Genomic DNA, 21,748 nt, shown 5'->3' with positions numbered 1-21,748 from the left:
TTTTCATTGATGAGAAAACACCTCTCCACTGATGCGGTAGCGATAGGAAGTACTATTATTAGCTTAAGCCCATAGATCAAAGGAAATGGCAATTGTTTTTTTACCCACCATCAACTTGCAAGCTCAGATATTTTTTTTAGAAAAAGGAATTTGTATTCCGACCTCTGCAAGAGGTTTGCACACAACCAATTCTTATTACAGCTTCAAACTCCGGTTATATTTTAAAAAGCTCACAGAAAGTGAAACCAAGCAAGCGAGCCCTGTCTAAGCACTAATTCTTTTAAAAGACAACCACCCATGCTTGTGAGGACCTGCATAGCTAAAGTCTCCAATGTGTGGCAGGCCCACTTCAAAGGTGATCCGTTGCTCTCCTTTTGCAGGATGTTTTAGAGACGAGTCCAATAAGTTGCCCTAAAAATAACCTGCAAATAAGAGTATAATCTTTTTTTTGTCAAAAGTCACATCATTTCTACAAAGCCAAATAGACCATAAAATTGCACTTGTTCCCACGCAAATTAGAGAACGCATATGCTGGCCTATTTGTTGAAACCACACTCCAGATAAATCTTCTAGATCTATAGGAGGTTGTAATCCAAATGCCATAGTAAAAACTCTCTAGACAAATCTCGCAACATGACAATCAAAAAAGATATGTTGGATGGTTTCTTTGTTGTCACAAAAACAACATCGATCATTTCCTTTCCAACGTCTTCTTAATAAGTTATCTTTCGTTAAAATTATCCCTTTTAGTAGGAACCAAATGAAAACCTTGATTTTATGGGGGTATTTTCAACTTCCATATTGATTTGTTTAGAGTCAAGGCAAGTTGGTTCACAAGATGCTTATACATTGATTGTACGGTGAAAGATCCTAGTTTTGAAAGGCTTCGTTTAATAGAATCTCGTTGGTCATCCAATTGCACAAATGCAATCCTCATAACTAGCTCATTCCATTTAAGTAGATTTTCCCCAACTAATGTTTTCTAAAAGAAATATTAAGGGGTGTAGAGCTAAAAACTCTAGCCACTAAAATGTGTTTCTTTCTACAAATGTTGTATAGAGATGGGTATTGTTCTTTGAGAGTGGAGTTTCTAAGCCATCTATCCTCCTAGAACCTAATCTGTGTTGAAATTAGCAAATCTTTCATCAGCTCGCATATTATCAATGTAAATATTAATTGAACTTACAATCAAGATCCTTCAATTGTGTTGTAGTGCCATCTCCATATCTTTTTGTTCTTGAAAGTGTCTCCATCACTATTCTCATTATCACCTGCTGGAGGTAATTTTCTTTTAAAGAATTCTTTTAGTGTGCTTTAGTTTTCTCAATATCATCAAGGTAATTTTCACCATACCTATATATACTGTTAAAACTCACTACTGAAGGTCTGAAATGCAACTATCCAAGAGGTACTAAAGTAGATAGACACGTGACATCTTGCCGGAATGGAAGAGCACGGCTTTGCTGGAACGCAAATGTCCTATCTGCTTTATGAGTTCAAATTGTATAGCTAAAAAAAACAAAACCCTAAGACCTCAGAGTGAATACGTTGTATGAAGGCCGGAGGCAATGTTAATCTTGGAGACTGCCGCATCCACGTTGATCTTTGCTAGCCCAGCCGACTGTCTGATCCACCGAGAAAGCCACGCTCCCTGAACTGGTTCTAGCTAGCCGAACCTGTTTCTTCCCCGTCTGGACCTCCATGAGCTCGCCAATGAAGCGCTCAACAAAACATATATATGGATCGACAAGGGGCTCTGAAAATAATCCTTGTGTATCGCCTTGCGACTCGTATACCAGATCATCCACAAGTCGGACGACGACCCTTGTAAGCTCTTGGCATAAGAACCAGTGACGGACTTAGGATTTGGCAAGAATAGAGCCAAATCTTAGCGGCCAAGTAAAGTTTGCAAGAAAAGTTCTTCAACTATACAATTAATAGCTAAAAAATATCATGGAACATTGAAAAATAAATACCTAGTGTCTAATGAGGCCCCTGATTTGGTGCATTCACATCGTCCACTTCCTTGTCCTCAATAACAACTCCTAATAAGAAAAGGAGCAAGCAAAAAGGTTAATAAGAAAATAAGCAAGTAAAGGTTAATAAGAAAAGGAGCAACTTATTCCAACCAAGCACGATTTGTGAACCATGTATCATGAAAACTCATATTGTGACCATATATTTTTCTTTTGGGATATGCATGACATTTTGGGATATGCATGACCTTTTTGCATCATCCCTAATATTGGGTGCATTTCCTCAATTGGTTTATGACAACCTGGATCTGCAATAATATCTTGAGGATTAAGGACATGATTGGAACCGCCCTCCTCCTCCTCCTCCTCCACAAAATCAATATTTTCATTTCTAGTTTGTTCTACTGCAGGCAAACTAGTTGTAGCTGTTCTTACTTCTTCAGGTTGGTTCTGTGCTTGTGCAGCACTAGCTCTAGTCCTAATCGTCTCCTGTTCTGTACCTTGAGATTGCGGTGGAGGAGCTTGAGATTGCGGTTGTTGTTCGGCAGCACCCTGTTGCTCAGGAACTCGAGAGAAATATGAAACTAAAGTCCTAGTCCTCTTCGTCTTGTATACGTAATGAGAAATTAGAATCAAATGGTTGAAATTGGAAACTTGGAAATTAGAAATTTGAAATTAAATCAGTTTTAGATCCAAACGACCAAACCTATTGCAACTTGCAAGGAAGGAGGGCAGGAGGCTCACCGGTCAGGGTCAGCCGGTCAGCCGACAGCAAGCGGGCGCCTGGCACCCGGCTGACTGGCTGAGGAACAGAGGAAGGAGCCACCGGCCGTGCCGCCGCGAAGTGCACAACGGAGGGGGCGAGGCTGCGCTGCCGTACGCCGTGGAGCGTCGGAGCCGGAGCGTGGAGGCCGGAGGGCGGAGGCGGAGCGGAGGGCCGGTGGACGTAGGCTGCCGGCTGGCCGGCTAGGCGCAGGGCGCACCGTTGCGGACTGACGGAGCCACCGATCGTGGAGCGGCGGTCACGACTCCCCTGCGCCTATGCGACTCGCAAGGCCGAGCGGCTCTCTGTGACTCTATCTCCGTTGCTCGCCTAGACTGCCTGTGTTGTTGGATTGCTTGATGGAATGATGGGCCAAAAAAACTAAAGACTTACTCCCTTGTTACATGGGCCGTGACTACGGCCATGGCCTGGGCTGCCCTAGTGCTGGGTCCGCCCCTGATAAGAACTGAGTAAATCGGTAATCTCCTCCCTTTCTAGGCCCGTGTAAACATTATTAGCTAGTATTCACGTAATCAGCTTTTGGGCCATTGGGTGGACTACTGGGCTTATCCTTGCTCCTTGCAAACTAGAGGAGTGCTTTCTGTGCAATCGATGGATGCGCTGAGGCGACGCCATGATGGACTGGGGCACTGCTGGCCTTCCAGTCTGTCGGGGTCACACGTAACTTTTATCGCGGTCCAAGCTGGTCAAAATGCGCCTGGTATAGGAGGTGACTGCAAAATCGTTGGTGTCGGCTGACCTCTACGGCTGAATGTAGCTTAGGACTATCTGTCCTAAATTAAACCGTGCACTTGCACCTTGGTTGCCAAAAGCAAAGATCTATTATATATCTTTGTCTTGTGGCTTGCTTTTGCTCCATCTTCTCTTCATTTGATGAACACTTGCATACATGTGAACATGATCTCCATCTCCATCACTTTCTATGCCTTGCTCATCATCAACAAGTGGAACCTAGATAAACATACTTCATGAAAAGCATTAATCACATGGTTGACACTCAATTGCCAAAACCAAGCTAGGACTTTCAGTTGGCAAGAACGAACGAGGGAGAAAGAACAGGAAGCGAACACAGAGACAAAAAAGTAAATATGAGGGGTTAAATGTAAAAATATATATCACGCTAGCATTGTCACATAAGCGATAAAACGTTGACTAAGCAGTATAGATGTGCAGTTCACCACTTAACAAATTAGATGAGAAATGTGTTTTGGAAGTTCATAGATTAAGTGGTATACCATGAAAATTTTATGAACCCATCATGGACGATTGATGCATTTAACTCTATTTTAAATACCTACTCCATTAATGCTGACAAGGGCTCATGATGTCATGCTTATAACATGTTAATGATGCTTAGCATTTTTTGTAACTTATAAATTTGTGGTCGTGACATTGATGGACAAACGATTCAGATAATATAAATACACACACACGTCACACTTCCAAGCTCTGTATGCACGAGAGAGAGAAACTATGCAATATTCACAAAAAGAAATCGATTTACAAGACAAAGCGTTCTACTACTACTGTGTTTTCGTGTTCCTCCATGGCCGACGCCCGACGTGCTGACCGGGCAAATTAAACGGCTTCTGTTACTGTTTCGACGTGAAAGGTATTGGAGCTTTCTTGTAAAGATTCAGAAACAATGGCGGATGCAGCATCAACACTCCCGCTGGATTCAGTGCCAACCGTGACAGTGACGTCGACGGCCAGTTCCTCCTCCTCTGCCTCCTCAACCACCGCAATGGCCGGCACGTCGTAATCGTCCCTCTGACGACAGCCGGCATTGCCAGATTCAGTGTAGAGTTTAAGGAGGTTGGCCAGGTCCGGCGAGGAGGAGTACACCGACCCCGGGAGGAAGTCCACGAGCGACTGGTAGTTGTTGCCATTGCCATCACCCCCGTTCGCCTCCCGGCAGCCTCCTCCGCCCCCACCGCCGGCGTCCTCCATGGCCGCGGAATCGGACTGGTAGAGCTGCGCTCTGACCCTGCACGCGTCGAGCTGCCGCTGCAGGCCGTGCTTCTCCGTCTCGCTCTCGTAGACGAGCTGCATGGCCAGCCGCGCCGCCTCCCGGTCGAGCTCGCCCTGCTCCTCCAGCTGCCGCTGGTACTCCTCCGCCTCCGCCCTCAAGCGCCGCTCGGAGGCGAGCTCCGCGCGCAGTGCGTGCAGCTCCCTCCTATGAGCCCTGAATGCGGTGACCAGCTCCCCGAGGGTGAGGCTCTCGTCACCGTCGTCCACGGTCAGCGACTGTGGCATCGTCGCCTGATGCTGGTGTATGGAATCGTCGTCCTCCCGTGGTCGCGGTCGCGAGACGATCGGCGTGAGCTCGAAGAGGGAGACGAGCGGGCCGTTGCCGTCGTCGGTGCTGGTGGTTCTTGCGATGCCGCCGCTGCGATCGCCGGCGTCTGGTTTGTTGCCGTCTTGGTCCTGCTCGCATATCTCACTGCCGATGGAGACGACGCGGTGAGTCTCCATGCCTGCCACGAACACGTCAAGTGTTAGCAGGTGGTTTTGTTGAGGAGATCGAATGTGGCAATTGACAGCAATTTGTTTAGATTTTATCAATCATCAGGTAAGAAATTTAAAGGAATAATAACATGATGCATACATATAATATGTTGAACAGTCCCTGGAACCATTGACTTGGCACCGCAATGACGTCTGTCAGTCCGAACGGCTCCGTTGGTGGGCCACGATGCCCATGAGGTTCTCTTATCCGCTCATATATTTTCTCCCCTCAGGCACCATAATTTCTTAAAAAAAATGCCGTAGAGCCATGACTGCTCTGCGATCGCTCTCCGCGCGCCTCCCACACCCTCCTCTCCGCCGCCGTACCTGGCCACATCCCGCGCTGCTCCGCGCCCCGCACCATGCCCCCATCCACTTCCCTCGTCGCAGAAGGAGAGGCAGGGGAGGCCCGCGCCTGCACCTCCATCCAGGGGCGAAGCTAGAGCACGTTGGTGGGGGTGACCACTTAATCATAACTACAGTGACCCATATGATGTTCAAACAAAATAGCATAACTAATGCACAACTACCATATTTTAACATCAAAATTTGATTTCTAGTGATAACGATGAGAGAGCTCACCAATAGTGTTTATGTGGGAGAATCTATCATCTGATCGCACATCAGCATTGTAAAGCCAAAGTTGGTCGTTAAGCTCCCTCAAATCCTCAATGCTAAGATCATCCAAATGGAGTCTAGTTGATTTCACACATCCAATGGCATTTACAATGTAGTCAACATCAAATAAAGGCAAATTCAAGATTTGAAATATACTAGAAGATTTGATGCCTGATTTGTGATCTCTATTTTTCCAATCTCTATCATCCTTTTCGACAACTTGTAGCACTTCAACTATTGTAGGGAACATGTTAGAGTAAACTATTGCAGTTCTGGCTATAAAAAAACTATTGCAGTTCTGTACTATCAGAAGTATATATTAAAAAAAGAGAAAAAAACCACACTAACCCTAAACCGATTGAGGCTTAACATGATTGAAATATTGGATAATCGAGTTCTGGATGAGTTGATGCCTTGCCTTTTATTTTGGATCAATCTCTGCTGCCGGCCGCTATGCCAGGTTGTGCCGACAACCGCCGGGCGCTCGGCTACTTGCCTACTCCCTGCGTAGAGCTGGACAGGGCAGCACCAACCGCGTCGGCGACTCAGCGTCAGGCAAAACCTAGCGGACTCGGGAGTGTGGGCGGTGAGTGCATCTGTTCGGGAGAGCGGCAAGCGAAAGTACGAAACACCAAGGCTAGGACCTAGGAGGAAAAGCGATTCCTCCTCCCAGAAGGAAAAGTTGAGGTGGGCTTGGGCCTCGATCTTTTCTAGCTGCTGCTTGCTAGCCTGTTGGGGGTGCCTTCTTTTGGCCATGGGGGTGCACATGAGGTGAAATATTGGTAATTACAAGAGAATTTTGATTTTGGCCTGGGTGCCTAGGCATCCACCGGGTCTAACTGCGTCGGCAGGAAAGGGAGGCCTGTGCGCTGCACCTAGGGTGTATGCTGGACCATTGCTCTCGACGTCACCCTGACCTGAGCTTGCTGGCTATCGGAGTTCCCCACCCGGTAGGTTGTAGCCGCTGGCGACGTTGTGTTTCAGACGTTTGAGACTTATGTTTCAAGTGTTTAATCTGAATGTTGCAAATAGATCTGGGATATTGCATATGTTGCAAGCCTATGTTTCAAGTGTTTTATTTGGAAGTTGCATATATTATAATGGCTCGATATGCATGTTTCAAGCGTATGTTTCAAGTGTTTCACATGTTTCAGGCTCATGTTGCAAGTGTTTCATCCGGATGTTGTAAAAGTATATCTCGATGTTGCATATATTGTTACGACTATACACGCATGTTTCAAGTGTTTCATCTGTTTTAGACGTATGTAAATATTTTTATTTAGATGTTTCAAAAGTAGATCAGAAAGAGCATACGTTTCATTTGCCACAGCTGCCTTACTGCCGCTGTTGGAGGCGCCGTCGTGGGTCACCGTGCGAGCACCTGAGGCAGGCAGACGCCTCCGTAACACGAATTCGCAGGCGGGTAGGTGACTGGGACCCACGTGGAGCCTAGGGATGGGCTTCTGGAGCACGTGATGGGCACCGGTGCAGCATCCGGACGTGAGGGCACTAACGCTGGATGGGATGCGGACTTGAGTCGTGGGATGCGGTGCGGGATAATGCGCGAGAGCAACGGTCCAAACGCGCCGGATGTCTGGCACCAGCCCTTCCGCTGAATTAAAGTGTGCTCCTATCCTATCTCAAGCAACTTGACAACGATCAACTGGTCCTTAGCATGTGATTATGACCATTCTAGATGCCACTGATTGGAAAAAAAAAACTTTGCAAATCCCAGATCTACCCCAGTTTTAGTTAAGTTTGTGATTGCCCTTTCATCTTAACAACAGCACTGAACCACCATGCAACCATAGTTTCCGCGATTGAAAGTGGCCTTTACCAGATTATTTACCTGAACTTTGTTTCCTGCAACTGCACTGGAAAACTGAAAATTCCCATGTCAAGGATCTCACCAGATTTTCAATTTGGCATAAACGCATTTCAATTGTGTTTAGGCAGTTGGCCTGTTAGAAGATTTTCAATTCGCGCCGTACCAGTCGTCCACGCCGCTGCTGGCCTTCCAGATCGAGAGCGGCCTCACCTCCACCGACCCCGACGCACCAGCCTGCGTCGCACCCGCGTCCACCGTTTCCGCCGCCGCTTCCGTTCATGTCGGGGAGAACGTGCCCGTGGAGACTTCCCCAGCTCCACCCCCAAGCTACCTCTCCGCCGAGCTCCGCGACGAGCGCACCCTGGAAGCGCGGCTCCACCTCGGTCGGACCCTGGCCTCGCTCGACGAGCTTCCACAAGTGGTTCCCTCAAGGTGTTCGACCTTTGGTCACTTCCATGTCGAGTGCGGCCCTGCGTTCGTGACCACTACACCGGCTCATCTTCGACCTCGCCGACTACCGCTCCGCGTCCGTCTCGGCTTCGCCGACCACGGCGTGCTCCTCCGCGCCCGCCTTGGCTTCACCAACCGCGGCGTGCCACTCCTCGTCCGCCTCGGTGTGCTCCTCCGCGCCCGCCTTGGCTTCGCCGATCGCGGTGTTACCATCCTCGTCTGCCTCGGCGTGCTCCTCTGCGCCCGCCTTGGCTTCGCCGACCGCGGTGTTACCATCCTCGTCCGCCTCGGCTTCGCCCACGCCCTCCTGCACTGTCTCGTTCGGTTGCTTCCTGGCCGCGACGCTCGCTGCATCCGGCCGTTGCTCCACCGTCGTCATCTTTGTAGAAGACCTCCGTCACCGTGCAGCGGCGGCTCGACGCCAACATCTTCGCCCACGCCGCGCTCCTGGCCGCCGCGAGCAACTGTGCCGCCTGCCAGGCCGCGGCCAACGCCGTCATCCGCGGCGACCCATTCCGTGCTATCTCCACCGTCCCCAAGCCGGGCTACTTTGTCCTCCGCGCCAACGCCGACCTCGCTGCCAGTGACGCGCCCTCGGCGACCTTCTCGCTCTCCTTCGACTTCGCCAAGCAGTCCGCCGCCTGCAACATGCCCGCGTCCGTGCCTTCCGCTTCGTCCGCAACGGCGATGCAGCGCGCACGCGTCCTGATCTCGCAAGTTCCCGTGGGCACCGAAGGCCTGGGCGCCAGCGGCAGCGTCTACGTCCGCTTCGCCCTCGTCGACAACAGGCTCGGCGACCTCTGGGCGCTCGTCCCCACCGGCGTCATCTTCACCACCGGGGGAGTGGCGAGCTTCAACATGTTCCGCAACGATGTCTCGAACGCCGTCCCCGCGGACGCGTCCGCGCGCCTCGTCCGCCTCGGCACCGTCGAGTACGCGCTCTGCGCCTTCCCGCTCGATGGCTACTCCGTGCCCGGGGTCGCGTCGAGCGGCCTTGTCCTCTACCGCGCGTCGAGGGGCCCCGTCGACACTATCGTCGTCTTCGCCAACGGGAGAGAGCCGGGCTTCTACCACTCCATCATCGACGATGCGAGCGCCGTCCCCGCGGACGCGTTCGCACGCATCATGAAGGACGTCCTCGCCCGCCACGGGGAGGCCTCCTCGCCGCTCCTACTGCGGGGGCACAGACCCGTGCATGCCCGCGCCGCCTCCGTCCTCGACGACCCCGCCGCCACTGCACGACACAACCAGTCCGTGCTCCAGGCGACCCAGCACGCCGTCGAGTTTGTGCCGGATTCCATCGAGCTGGCCCACTTCCACGCCGAGCTGCTCCTCGACGCCGCCTCTGAGCGTTCCACCATGGTCCCGTTCCTCTGCTACGAGCCCGTCTCGTGCTGCGCCGACCTCGTCCCCGCGCCTGCCAAGATGATTCAGTGGCCCACCTGGGAACTCGGCGAGATGGAGGGCAAGTTGTGCATCACGTGCATGGTCGGCCGCGTCGACGCTATCGTCGTCATCCGTCTTGACTTCGCGTGCCGCACCACCTGCGGCGCCGCCTCGTGGACTCTGGCTGGACGCGTCGAGGGCCGCAGCCTCAGGAGATGCCAGGACAACAAGCTGCTCCGCCTCGTCGGTGTCTGCACTGCCTCCGGCAAGCGCCTCCTCGTGATGTTGCTGGTGATTCGGCCACCCGACGCGACTTTGGACTGCATGGAGGGCTTCGCGTTCGTGAACAGCCGCGACCACATCAACGGTGTTCGTGCACAGCGGCGTGTCCCAACTGCCGTTGAGGAGATCGAGATGATTAGCATCGGCTTACACCGCCACCTGCACGAGCAGCGCATCTCCAAGATCCTCCGCCGCGATGACATGGCCGCCAACATGCTGCTGGTCAAGAACCACGAGGCCGTCCAGTGGGTCTTCGGCCTCGCTACGCTGCGGTACCACGGCGGCGCGCGGCACATCACGCCCAGGTTCATCTCCACGAGGCCGACGTCAGAGAAGGCGAATGTGTTCGGCTCTGGGATCCTGCTGCTGTCGCTCGTCACGGCACAGCTCGCGTTCGAGCTCGATCAATGCCACGGCTTGAGGACAAGCCGCATTTCAAGCGGTGGGGAATTTTAGGATCGCCGCCATGTGGGCCCAGGAGGCCCAAGAGGAACAGGCTGCCCTCCTGCTGGCTACAAAAGGCTACAAAAGGCATCGTGGGAATCCAAGCGAAGGCATTGAAGAATACAGAGAACCAGACTCTTGTCTCCTCTTCCTCAGACTCTCCTGTTCATCTTCTTCCTCAAGTCTTTCTCTCTGATCCGATCCCCTTGCTGTGCTTCCCCTCTCATATTCTAGCTCTCATTGTATGAACATGTGTTGAACTATTTGCCCAACTGAATCGAGATTCCTCTGTTCCTCGCCTAATTGCTTTGCTTCCTGCCTGAACTCCGATTCCTCTAATCCCCAATCCCCCTTGTTGCTAACATGGCCATCGGATCATTTTGTGCCATGGCAGCACCATGTTTGGCATGTTTCCGCAAGGTTGTGGTTGCACCAACCAAAACTAGTCAGCATGCACCATCGGCCACAATGTTTTCGATCGACCAACGACCTTACGAGAAACATGTACGTTGCAGTGCTACCTGATTGCAACAGCATCAACTACCTACGTCTGGTGTAATCATCAATCATTGGGTAATCGAGATGTATATAGGAGTAATTGATACCACCGACTTCAGTGCAAAAAAGTTCAGAGGATGGATGAGAATCAATCGAGTCGACAAGTGTTCACCTGAAACCTTGTTCGGATCCTCTGCCGCCATGACCGCTTCCGTCTCCGATACACCATCCCCGTCGCAGCGATCCGGAGGGGCCGAGCTGGCCACGGCGACGAGGGCGAGGTGGGCATCGCAGAGGAGGAGGCGCAGAGCGTCGCGCTCCACGCCAGTGGCGCTGGCGGCAGAGGAGGAGCAGAGCAGACGGTGGACGCGAGCGCAGGCGATGCACGGCGGGGCGAGTCGGAGGCGCGCGGCGGCGGCAGCGATGAGGCAGAACGCGGCGCCGTTGGCGAGCAGCAGCGACGCCAGCGCCCACTCCAGCGCCGCGCGTGCCGCCACGACCAGGAACTCGCGGATCATGGCCGGCCTCTACTGGCTACCTACTCCTCTGCTCTGGGAAAGCGAACGCGGCGGACGAGAGCATGTGAGGTCTGGAGAAGATGGAAGAAATTTCGATCACCGGTTGATGGATTGGTGGAGCCAGGATGGGAAGGAAAGGAAAGGATTGAGCTGGAGGAGGAAGACGAAGAAGAATTTGGTAGGTGGACAAGAGCAGGTGTCACCTTTTGCAAAATGGAGCGCCACTAACAAACACACAGGAACGTAGAAAATTATTAAAGTAATGGCTTTTGAGAAAAAGGGAGAGCGAGAATGGGAGGCAGGGGACGTCATGGGCCAGGGGTTTGCTAACTCCCATCAAAGTTTTTTTTTTTGTCTCAATTTAATTTCCAAATCAATTGTAGGTCAAAATAGAGCAATAGTAAAACCGTAAATAGGAATATAAATTCAGATCGAAGAATATTCTGACATTGAAGATAGCAGGGCATTTGGTTTTGTACAAGTAGATCTCAAACAGACATTCTAATCTATACTCTTAATATTTAGCCATAAGAAAAACTTCCATGTTGGCTCTCCTGCAGTAAAAATTATTCTCTCCGTTCCAAATTATAAGTTGTTTTGACTTTTTTGTTTCATCCATTATAAGTCGTTTTGATATTTTTGTTTTATTCATTTTGCTATATATCTGATATATTATTATATCTAGATGTCTAGGAAAATGAATGTACCAAAAAAGTTAAAATAATTTATAATTTTGGAACGAAGGGAGTATCTCGTTAATATGAAAAACTAAAATAGAATGACCATATTTGTCGATACTACTGCTAATACCTCACTATGTTATATGGGAGTATCTCTATGCTTGCAGTACCATTATTGAAAATATAAGTCAAACTACCTTTATTGCACTTTTACGTGCGTTTATGAGTTTGTTTAGTTCCATGTATATAAAACAAAGGGATTTGCTAAATTTCATGTGTCTGAATTTTAGTTTTCTTTCAGACGACGGTTATTACATATATTTTATACTAAAATTACTGTTTTAGTTTGTTGGCAATTTCTGTAAACACAATCTCCAATTTTTTGTTCCCAGAATAAACAACCCGTTAGATAAAACCACAAACTTGACACAAAGACAAATAACAAATCACAAAAGTAACAATTTACTTGTACTAATAGGTTGCATAAGAGTGTAGCCTGAAATCATCTTAAAATTCAGGCACCTAAAATATAGGAGAAGTGTAAAACAAAATGTTTTTATAGGTAAAAATATCTATGAAAATAAAACCCATCAAGTTTATCGTATTGAATAAAGACAAAAACTACATTCTCTACTTGAAGCATGATCTTGGCGTTACGTGATGACACGTAAAATCTTGTACTAGAAGATACCTACATGCCGGCGGCCGTAGGATTTACACAAATCAAGAACGGTTTTTGTGCTTGTATATGATCACCCATTGACATAGGACCAGTGTGTGGTAGCTGTCGCGGTCCGCTGTGGTAAATGAGATGTGGTTCATCACCAAGAAATCGTGCCGTGTTATAGAGACCTGTATCCTTTGTATTCTGATGGCGATGGTTCGATGGGTAAGCTCGTTCGTGAGCACATAGTGTTTTTTTTTTTCCACTTTTTCTTAGAGGAGCATGATAGTCTATCATATTTTTCACTTATTTTTTTTATTTGATTTGCGAAATAAATGAGTTCATCCATCATTATCTTAGTCTTCACAAACTTATAGATAGTATTAATGTAAGGAATAGAGTCATTTTACTAAATTAATAAAAAAAACTCATAATGTACTTATTTGAAATTGAGTGATTCCTTAAAACAAACACTATATTTATTAGGTATATGTTTTGTGGTCACACACTAACTCACACATACATTGACTGTACAGACTCGTGTTTATGCGGCAACAGGTAAAGTGGCAAAAGAAAGAAAATTAATTGGATGGAGTTGTTTCTTTTACTAAATGCTTATAAATACACACATGTATGATTATCCCTATGAACACATGCATATATATTCAACTCCTAGGAACACCTCTAAAAGATTTGATCAGCAGATCTCGTGATTGATAAAGTCATCACAAGCGATTGCCAACCATAAAAAATAGCAATGTTAAATCCTAAAATAAATGAAGGTCATCAATCTATGTATATTTTATTTTTTTATGTGTGGGAGAAGTGTACCTATCTATGTTGATCTAGGTATATATTTTTTTGTTTGGGAGAACTGATACCTATGTTGATCACAAAAATATAGGAAAACCAACTCATTTAGATCTTCTAAACTAATGGCCATAAATCATAAGCCAAACATTGCTATAGAAAGCATTTTCGCAACTCAATTTTCACCATGGAATAAAAAATGTTTGTGATAATATATCACTGCCGGTTTGTAGGTGGGTGTGGGAAAATTGTTGGTTAAACAGGCGGGAAAAAGTTTACCACTATCAGAGTTTTGTATTGAACTGGCGACGAGAACCTCCTCGGTTTTATTGTTGGTTTGTCATACGGGCCGACAATGATAACTCTTTTTGCCACTGGCTTAAACGGCTACTAGCCACCTCCTAATAAATAGATGGTGATAACAAGTTTCACCGACAGTTGATGCCACGAACTGCAGTGAAAACCATCTAATAGAAAACCCCAACTTCGTCCCTCTTCTTCCTCACCCGCTCTACTATTTTACCCTGACTCCCATCATTATTTCACCATTGTGGATGCCATTTTTCAGCAATTTGCTCATGGAGCCTCCCAAGTTTTGAAGGATACACATCACTTTCTTGTTTTAAAGTTGGTAATTAGTGACCTAAGAGGTTATTTCTACCTTGTTTGTTTAGCTAGATATTGCATTTTGGGATGAATGTGATATGAAGCATCTTGCTTTCTTTTAGATCATGGAGGCTCCCGAAATTTAAAGGTTTCAATCACCAACCTATACTCTAAGGTTAGTAAATAACTTCTCCTTTAAGTGTTAGTTTGTTTGGTTAGATTTTTTCCGATATATGAGATAAATGTGAAGGAGATCCTCTTTAATGTATTCGTTTTAGAGACATTTTTTTACCAAGTTATTCAAAGAGGCTCCCATTGTGAAGGCTGCACATAACTAACATTACTCTTATGTTGGTATCTAGCCACTCATTTGATTGCCAGCTTGTTTGCTAGGTTAGTCAATTTTCAATATTGAGATGAATGACGAAAAGACACTTTATTAGTCTATTTATTTAGGTTGTCATATTATTGGATTTTTTTATTCACTTGGATGGATGTATTGTTCGGAGCCTATGTGACGGGGGCATGATTCTCGATCTTCCATTAGGTGGAGATAATTATCGATTTAGTTGGAGAGAGACACACCGATCCGGTTTCAGATCATGAAAAACCATACCCTGCAACCTTAGCACCATGTCTCCTCTGATTATCAACCGTGTCACGATCAATCTGGTTGATCTCACCAAGAAGGCTAATCTCTGCTACGAATCGAAGAACATATGCAGGAACAAGATAAAACACAACTCAAGTAAAGTGACAATTGCATATGTACAATAAGTACTCGAAGAACGACAACTGTTCAATGACAGATTTAATCCAAAGTAAAATCTAAACCCTAACATGAGCGACAACTACTGATTATAAGGTCTAAAGGGTGGCTAAGAACCCTTATCCGCACCCCTAATGGGCACTTACACGTTACATGGCCCAACGACCCAAAAGACGGTGACACAGCACCCTGACATATTCTGTATGTCCACTTGTTTCGACGATTCCCATTTATTACCAAAGTACTTTTACACGGGACCAGTGCCATTGGTTATCTTATGAAATTATCTTTCGATGCATAGGTAGAACATCTAAAATAGAGTCCTTATGCGTCCTACGCATCCGTTTTAGCATCGGCTGCTCCTAGAGTCCGAGATGGACCTAAATTTGATATGGATTGAGTCTCGAACTTGACTTGGACGCCTACACTGCCCTTTTTTCTAAGGTGGTGGCCAAGGGGGAGGACATCCTTGAGGTGTTCTCCGCATAATTGGGGCGTGCTCCGATTTGGACCAGGGTCAAGGGTGATTAACAGGCCCACGGCGACATCGTAGTACCTAACAAAACAACGATAACATGTCTTATGATTTGAAGGCTTTGCTGACGTCATATTGAGGTAAGATCAGAAACATTTGAAAGCTTACCATCAACTACCCATTTGAAAGCTTACCAGCAGTGCTTACCGCTTCACGATAGATATGTGACTCGGTTATCGCAATGCAAGGTGATAAAAATAAAAGACACCCCCCCTCGAATCCGTGTGGTATTTTCCTCAACAATTCCTCGTTTAAAATGGTTATTTGCTAACGAAGAGAATGCCAAGCTAATTTGATGGCATGTCGAAGAGTGCTTGAATGATAGAAAGATGAGAAACCTAGCTGATGGCTTACAACAGGGAGTTATTAATTTCAAATTCAAGAAATCGATTGTTAAGCGAATTAGTGAAATAAGGAATATAAGGTTTAGTATGAGTACGGATAGGATAAATCCTCTTAACATGGTTTGCAGCAACACACGATACCTGGTCCATGACTTTTCACTTATACAACCTCCTTAGTTGTGTATTAACGTGACATACATTATGATGTCATTACTGATCCAAGGGTCAAAGCAATCTAACAATAATATCAATGTGTATCTCGAATAGTTGGTGGATGACCTACTGATATTGTGGAATCAAGATATCAAGATATGGATCATCTAATGATATTGTGGAATCAAGGTATCAAAAAATATGGACGAGTACAAATGAGAACACTTCACGTCTAAAAGGACTATTATTCTTAGTCAGAAACCAAAAGTTGAAAGAAATAGCCTAGCTATTAAGCTGGCTTTTGAAAGTCTAGAATACTATCTACTCAGAAAATCTATATCTTCTAAACCCCACTGGAATTATATCTCAATATGCAAGCTATGCATATCAATATCCACTAGCACATATAATTATGACATATATCTATTTATTCGAACTATCCATTTCACCGAGCCGTATCATCCATTAAAATTCATTCGTGACCCTGCAGAAACACGCGGGTACGCTTAAATCACGCTGATAGAAGCTTTTCTTTTTTTTAATAAGGTAAATAAAAAAAAAACCTAAGGCTCAAACAAACGTACCCTCACGTGACTTTGGCACTGCCCCGGTGCCCGGCGCACCACGCTCCAACCCGACGCGCACCGCATCCTCCGCCCACCCTCCCCAAAGATGCCACCGTCCCTCAGCTGTGACTGGGCTGTGACCTCGTCGCGCGGCCCCCCACCCCCATTTCGCTTCCCACTACCGCCCTCGCCACCGCCGCTCCACTCCAGTTCCACCCGTACACGCACACGCTCTCCGCGGTCCACGCCAACGCCATGGCCTCCCAGCTCCGCCTCCACCTTGCGGCCACACCACCTCTCCTCCTTCCGCACCTCCGCCACCTCCCGCGGCCGCTCTGCCCCACCCTAAACCCAATCCGAGCGCGGCTCCCCGCTCTCCCAGTCCCACGCGTTCTCTCCCACGCCCGTCCGGTCCGGGCGGTCGGGGGAGGCATCGAGCCAAAAGAGGGTGTTGTCGCGGAGGGGGAGGAGGAGTCTGGCGGGGAGCCCCTGCTCGTGGGGGAGGATTCCGCTGCGTTCGAGCTCAAGGACCAGAGCGTGGCGTCGTGGGCTTACTTCGCCGTGATACTAACCGCGGTGCTCGTCGGGCTGAACGTGCTGTGGATCGACCCCGGTACCGGAGTCGGGACCAAATTCCTCGACGCTGTCGCCTCCGTCTCCGACAGCCACGAGGTGCGCACTCTTTATTTACGGGGCTTTCGGATTTCACTAGAAAATTGCGCGCGCCTGGTGGCCCGTCACCGTCCCACGAGATTAGAAAGTAATTTTTGAATGCACGAAGCGGTATATGGTGTGAAATATGATGTGTAGTCCTGGGTTAACTTTGTCCAGATAAATATTGTAGCAGAGGGATGTTGCTCGACCAGCATTTAAGGTCAGAACAACATTATCACAACATAGGTTTCTGGCAGTACCTGAGGTAGTGCAATTCTGAATGGCAATTTTGTTGCACACTCCTGTCTCAAGTGCCTTTTGCTGTTATTGCTGTAGTTCCAAATTTGAAAGATAAAATGTGCCAGGCATTCCTTGCCTCCTACTATTCTGGCATTGAGTAATATTGGTGTATTGGTATATGTGTCCAATTCTCCATCTAGATTGTTCATGGCTGAGTGAACAATTTAGGTCCTTCTGAATACCGATGGTGTTGTTTAGCAGCCTGTCAGCAACAGAAAAATGCACATTTAGCCATTAAAAATAACTAACTTGAAAGAGTAGAGGAGTAATATAAAGTTGTAGTCACTGTAGTGCATGGTTTTCAAGGCGTCACCTAGGTGAAAAGGTGCCCTGGCGTCCCCATCACCATGACCAGAAGTCAGCAAAAGAGAGGGAGGGTGAACAGAGGAAGAATGGGAGGGGAGCGGGCCAGCAAGGCCAAGAACCTGCAGCTGCTGCCATCTCCCCTGCTCCAGCACCGGAGGCCTGCGCAGAACTTGGTCCGGTCAGCCATGGCACAGTCAATCTGGAAGGGGACGGCAGCAGTAGTTGATATGCGGGCGCAGAGCAGTGAGGAAAGGGAAGAGAAGCGTCTGGGAGAAGTTTCAGGTGGCAGCGGCGCTTCAACTGGCTAACAAGGTAACCGTGGGAACTGTAGATGTAGATCACACCAGGGGAGGGGTACATGGGCTGGGCTAGCCACTTTATTACTCCTTCATCAGTTATGGTGTCACCATGGAAAGCTATCATTCCCGCTCATCGCAGCAAGCTGCACTGCTGCAGCACCACTGTTGTCATGACCTTTGATTCCGTCTCAGGCTCACACTCTGTCGCCATGGGACCATGACTGAGGAAGCACTAGGGGAAGGATGTGGACATGGAGGAAAACAGCAGCTGGCAGCATGTGGGCAGGGTGTAGTGTAGGTTGCAGCTGGAGGAGGTTGTGGCAGCGCCGATTCATTTGCTGCTTGGCTAGCTCAGCGCTCTAGGTGTAGGGAACAAGGACCAGTCTCGGGTATGGGTGAAGTGGGCAGAAACCCAAACCAACCTTCATTGAACAGCATCATATCGCGTATTTCACGGATTGGATGGCTATCCTTAATGGAATAACGTTGTACGTGGATATCTTATGAGAGCTGGGAATCCACAAGCTCTAGATATATAAATTTTGTTTTATGGTTTTAGTCTCCTACCTACTACTATGTGTTTTAGAAAGCTCTAGGCGCTAGGCAGGTGGTTCAGTGTATGCCCTCGCCATATCCATTTGGCCATAGATTGCCTTTACCCATTGGGTCATCAGGTCGTTGGTTATTGTTTGGGGTAGGAAGATATATACATGACTTGGATAAATACGAGGTTTATGGTCCTTGGCATGTTAAATTCTTGCAAGAAAGCAGAGGAACTAACAAGAGCAGTTTTCCTTTTTAAAAAATACCACATGAGTACTGGAACGTGTATACACAGAACCTAACTAACTTTACAATGAATATTGGGATTTCAACAATTGTTTCTGTGGTTTTGTACCAAATGATGAACAAACACTGAAACAGCAATGATAAATTTAATCTGAACAAGAAAAAATAGTATCAAGTCTGGATCTGGAAAATGTTGTGGTACAAATATAGTTATATTCAAAATGTTTGGGGACTTATATACTTGAAGTGCTATTTTTTATTTTGTATTTCTCCATTTGTTTTTCACCTATCTTTTGTTTTATCATTACCTTTTGCTTCACTGCTGTCTCAATTGTATACAAAATTGATTTACATATTATATGGTGTTATATTAATTTGTTTGTCCTACTTGTTACATTGGCAGATTGTATGATATATAATAGATAAACATTTTAACCATGCGCGATTCTCTTGCAGGTCGTTATGTTGCTCCTTACCATAATCTTTGCTGTAGTTCATAGTGGTATGGCAAGCCTACGGGAAAGTGGTGAGAAAATAGTAGGGGAACGTGCTTACCGTGTGCTGTTTGCTGGAATTTCACTGCCTTTAGCAGTTACTACTATTGTGAGTGCTTAGCATTCTTTTCCTAAAGACAGATAGATCTCAATGGTTAATAAATCTTACCATACCTTATACAGTTTCCATATCTTTTCAGGTATACTTCATAAATCATCGGTATGATGGTATTCAATTATGGCAAGTTCAGGGAATCACTGGCATTCATGAACTTGTTTGGATCTCATCGTTCATTTCATTCTTCTTTCTGTATCCATCTACTTTGAATCTTTTGGAAGTGGCAGCTGTGGACAAGCCTAAATTACATATGTGGGAAACAGGAATAATGCGTATCACCAGACATCCACAGGTCATTAGTTCTATAAAATATGTAGAGGCGTTCTCTATGATTGCATTGCTGTTTCTTATGACCACTTACAGACTTCTGACCCACAATTATCCTGTAGATGGTTGGTCAGGTAATTTGGTGCCTTGCCCATACACTATGGATTGGCAACTCAGTTGCCGTTGTGGCCTCTGTCGGACTTATCAGCCACCATCTCTTTGGTGCTTGGAATGGTGACAGGAGGCTGGTGTCACGCTATGGTGAAGCCTTTGAAGTCCTGAAGAAGAGAACAAGTGTTGTGCCCTTTGCTGCGATTCTTGATGGACGGCAGAAACTGCCCAAAGATTATCACAAGGAGTTCTTTCGGTTACCATATGTAGCAATCACAATATTAACCTTGGGCGCATACTTTGCTCATCCATTGATGCAGGCATCCAGCTACCAACTTCCCTGGTAATGCTATAAATCTATGTACATATATGCTCAGTACTGAGTGAAAACATGATCACGAACAAAAAGGAGAGAAATATGGGCTCCCTCGGTATACCTAGATGAACGCCATAATCTTATGTGTACAAATGTACAATTATTTATATTAAGAGGAACTTTTGTATATGGCATTGGTCAAAACTTTTATATATGATCTACCACATAAAAAAAATCATATCCTGTTGATGTCACTGTTCATAAATTTTAATCGAATGACAATATTCCAATAGTCTTAAGTGTGTGTGTGTGTGTGTGTAATCCTATGCGGATTAGATTGCTTGCCATGGGTTAAGATTTTTTTATTATTCTTCACTCACCAACGATTAGGAAAACTCTAAAACCTTTTATAGTCGCAGGAAATGGTCCGAATTTGGTATCTGAATTTATGGAATTTATAACCAGCAGAAATGGAGTAGGAGTTTTGATTGATAAGAGCCTCAAGAATGGTGTGGTGGGAGTAAGAAGGCAAGGAGATAGGATTATCTTAGTCAAGCTTGTCGTTGGTGATATGGTCTTGAACGTAATTAGTGCGTATGCCCCCAAGTAGGCCTCGACAAGAGTGCTAAGAGACAGTTCTAGGAAGACTTAGATGGCCTGATTAGAGCTATACCTAGTAGTGAGAAGCTTTTTATAGGAGGAGATTTTAATGGGCATGTAGGTACTACAAACGCAGGTTTTGAGGCAGTTCATGGAGGTTTTGGGTATGGTAGTAGGAATTAGGAGGGGGAGGAAGTTCTGGACTTCGCGGTAGCTTTTAACCTTATGATAGCCAATACTTTCTTTAGAAAGAGAGAATCTCATCTAGTGACCTTCAGTAGTGGACAACACTGTAGCCAGATTGACTTTGTCCTCTCAAGAAGAAAGGACAAACGAGCATGCTTGGATTGCAAGGTGATACCAGGGGAGTGTGTTGTTTCTCAACATAAGCTTTTGGTGGCAGATTTTCGTTTTCAGGTGCGTGCCCGTAGGGATAAACAAGCTAAGATTGAAAGAACAAAGTGGTGGAAACTGAAAGGGGAGACGCCAGAGGTATTTAGCGAAAGGGTTATCAAAGAGGGCTCTTGGAAGGAAGAAGACGACATAAACAATATGTGGGACAAGATGACAACCAACATTCGGAAGGTAGCCTCAGAGGTGTGTGGAGTAACCAAAGGAAGGGGACGCGAGGCTAAAGATACTTGGTGGTGGAACGAGGAAGTCCAAAGGGCTATTAAGGAGAAGAAAGAATGCTATAGACGCTTGTACCATGACAGGAGTGTGGACAACATAGAGAAGTACAAGGTGGCAAAGAAGACTGCAAAGCGAGCTGTAAGTGTGGCAAAGGGTAGAGCGTACGAGGATCTTTACCAACATTTGAGTACGAAGGAAGGAGAGAAGGACATTTATAGGATGACTAGGGTTCGTGAGAGAAAGACACGGGACTTCAACCAAGTTAAGTGCATTAAGAATGAAAGGGAGCATCTCTTGGTAAAGGAGGATGAGATCCGACATCGATGGCAGGAGTATTTTGACAAATTGTTCAATGGTGAGAATATGGACACAATCTTTCAGTTGGATGACTCTTTTGATGACACCAATAGGCGCTTTGTGCGGAGAATCCAAGAATCTGAGG

General features: G+C 46.7%; 2 protein-coding genes across 2 annotated transcripts; one reads left to right on the top strand and one right to left on the bottom strand.

The window, feature by feature from the left end:
- Positions 1 to 4,223: 4,223 nt before the first annotated feature.
- LOC136505523 (uncharacterized) lies at positions 4,224 to 11,537 on the bottom strand. The gene is made up of 2 exons (XM_066500688.1): positions 10,947 to 11,537; positions 4,224 to 5,237 (listed from the first exon to the last, which is right to left on the bottom strand). Exons 1-2 carry the CDS (start codon positions 11,290 to 11,292, stop codon positions 4,339 to 4,341), a joined length of 1,245 nt encoding a protein of 414 aa, XP_066356785.1. The 5' UTR covers positions 11,293 to 11,537; the 3' UTR covers positions 4,224 to 4,338.
- A 5,008-nt stretch (positions 11,538 to 16,545) lies between these two features.
- On the top strand, positions 16,546 to 20,322 carry LOC136504846 (15-cis-zeta-carotene isomerase, chloroplastic-like). The gene is made up of 4 exons (XM_066499875.1): positions 16,546 to 17,091; positions 19,224 to 19,370; positions 19,462 to 19,671; positions 19,769 to 20,322. Exons 1-4 carry the CDS (start codon positions 16,675 to 16,677, stop codon positions 20,102 to 20,104), a joined length of 1,110 nt encoding a protein of 369 aa, XP_066355972.1. The 5' UTR covers positions 16,546 to 16,674; the 3' UTR covers positions 20,105 to 20,322.
- Positions 20,323 to 21,748: the final 1,426 nt, after the last annotated feature.

This window comes from Miscanthus floridulus, chromosome 14 (genome assembly GCF_019320115.1).
Source record: "Miscanthus floridulus cultivar M001 chromosome 14, ASM1932011v1, whole genome shotgun sequence".
Taxonomy (NCBI): Eukaryota; Viridiplantae; Streptophyta; class Magnoliopsida; order Poales; family Poaceae; genus Miscanthus; species Miscanthus floridulus.
Note: the sequence above shows the minus strand (reverse complement) of the source record. Positions and strands in the feature narration are given on the sequence as shown.

Coding starts and splice junctions, on each gene's coding strand:
- LOC136505523 (XM_066500688.1), bottom strand. CDS start 11,292: ATGATCCGCGAGTTCCTGGTCGTGGCGGCACGCGCGGCGCTGGAGTGG. Junction 5,238..10,946: donor GGATCCGAACAAGGTTTCAG/GTGAACACTTGT, acceptor TGTTCGTGGCAG/GCATGGAGACTCACCGCGTC.
- LOC136504846 (XM_066499875.1), top strand. CDS start 16,675: ATGGCCTCCCAGCTCCGCCTCCACCTTGCGGCCACACCACCTCTCCTC. Junction 19,371..19,461: donor CTTTAGCAGTTACTACTATT/GTGAGTGCTTAG, acceptor ATATCTTTTCAG/GTATACTTCATAAATCATCG. Junction 19,672..19,768: donor GTATCACCAGACATCCACAG/GTCATTAGTTCT, acceptor ATTATCCTGTAG/ATGGTTGGTCAGGTAATTTG.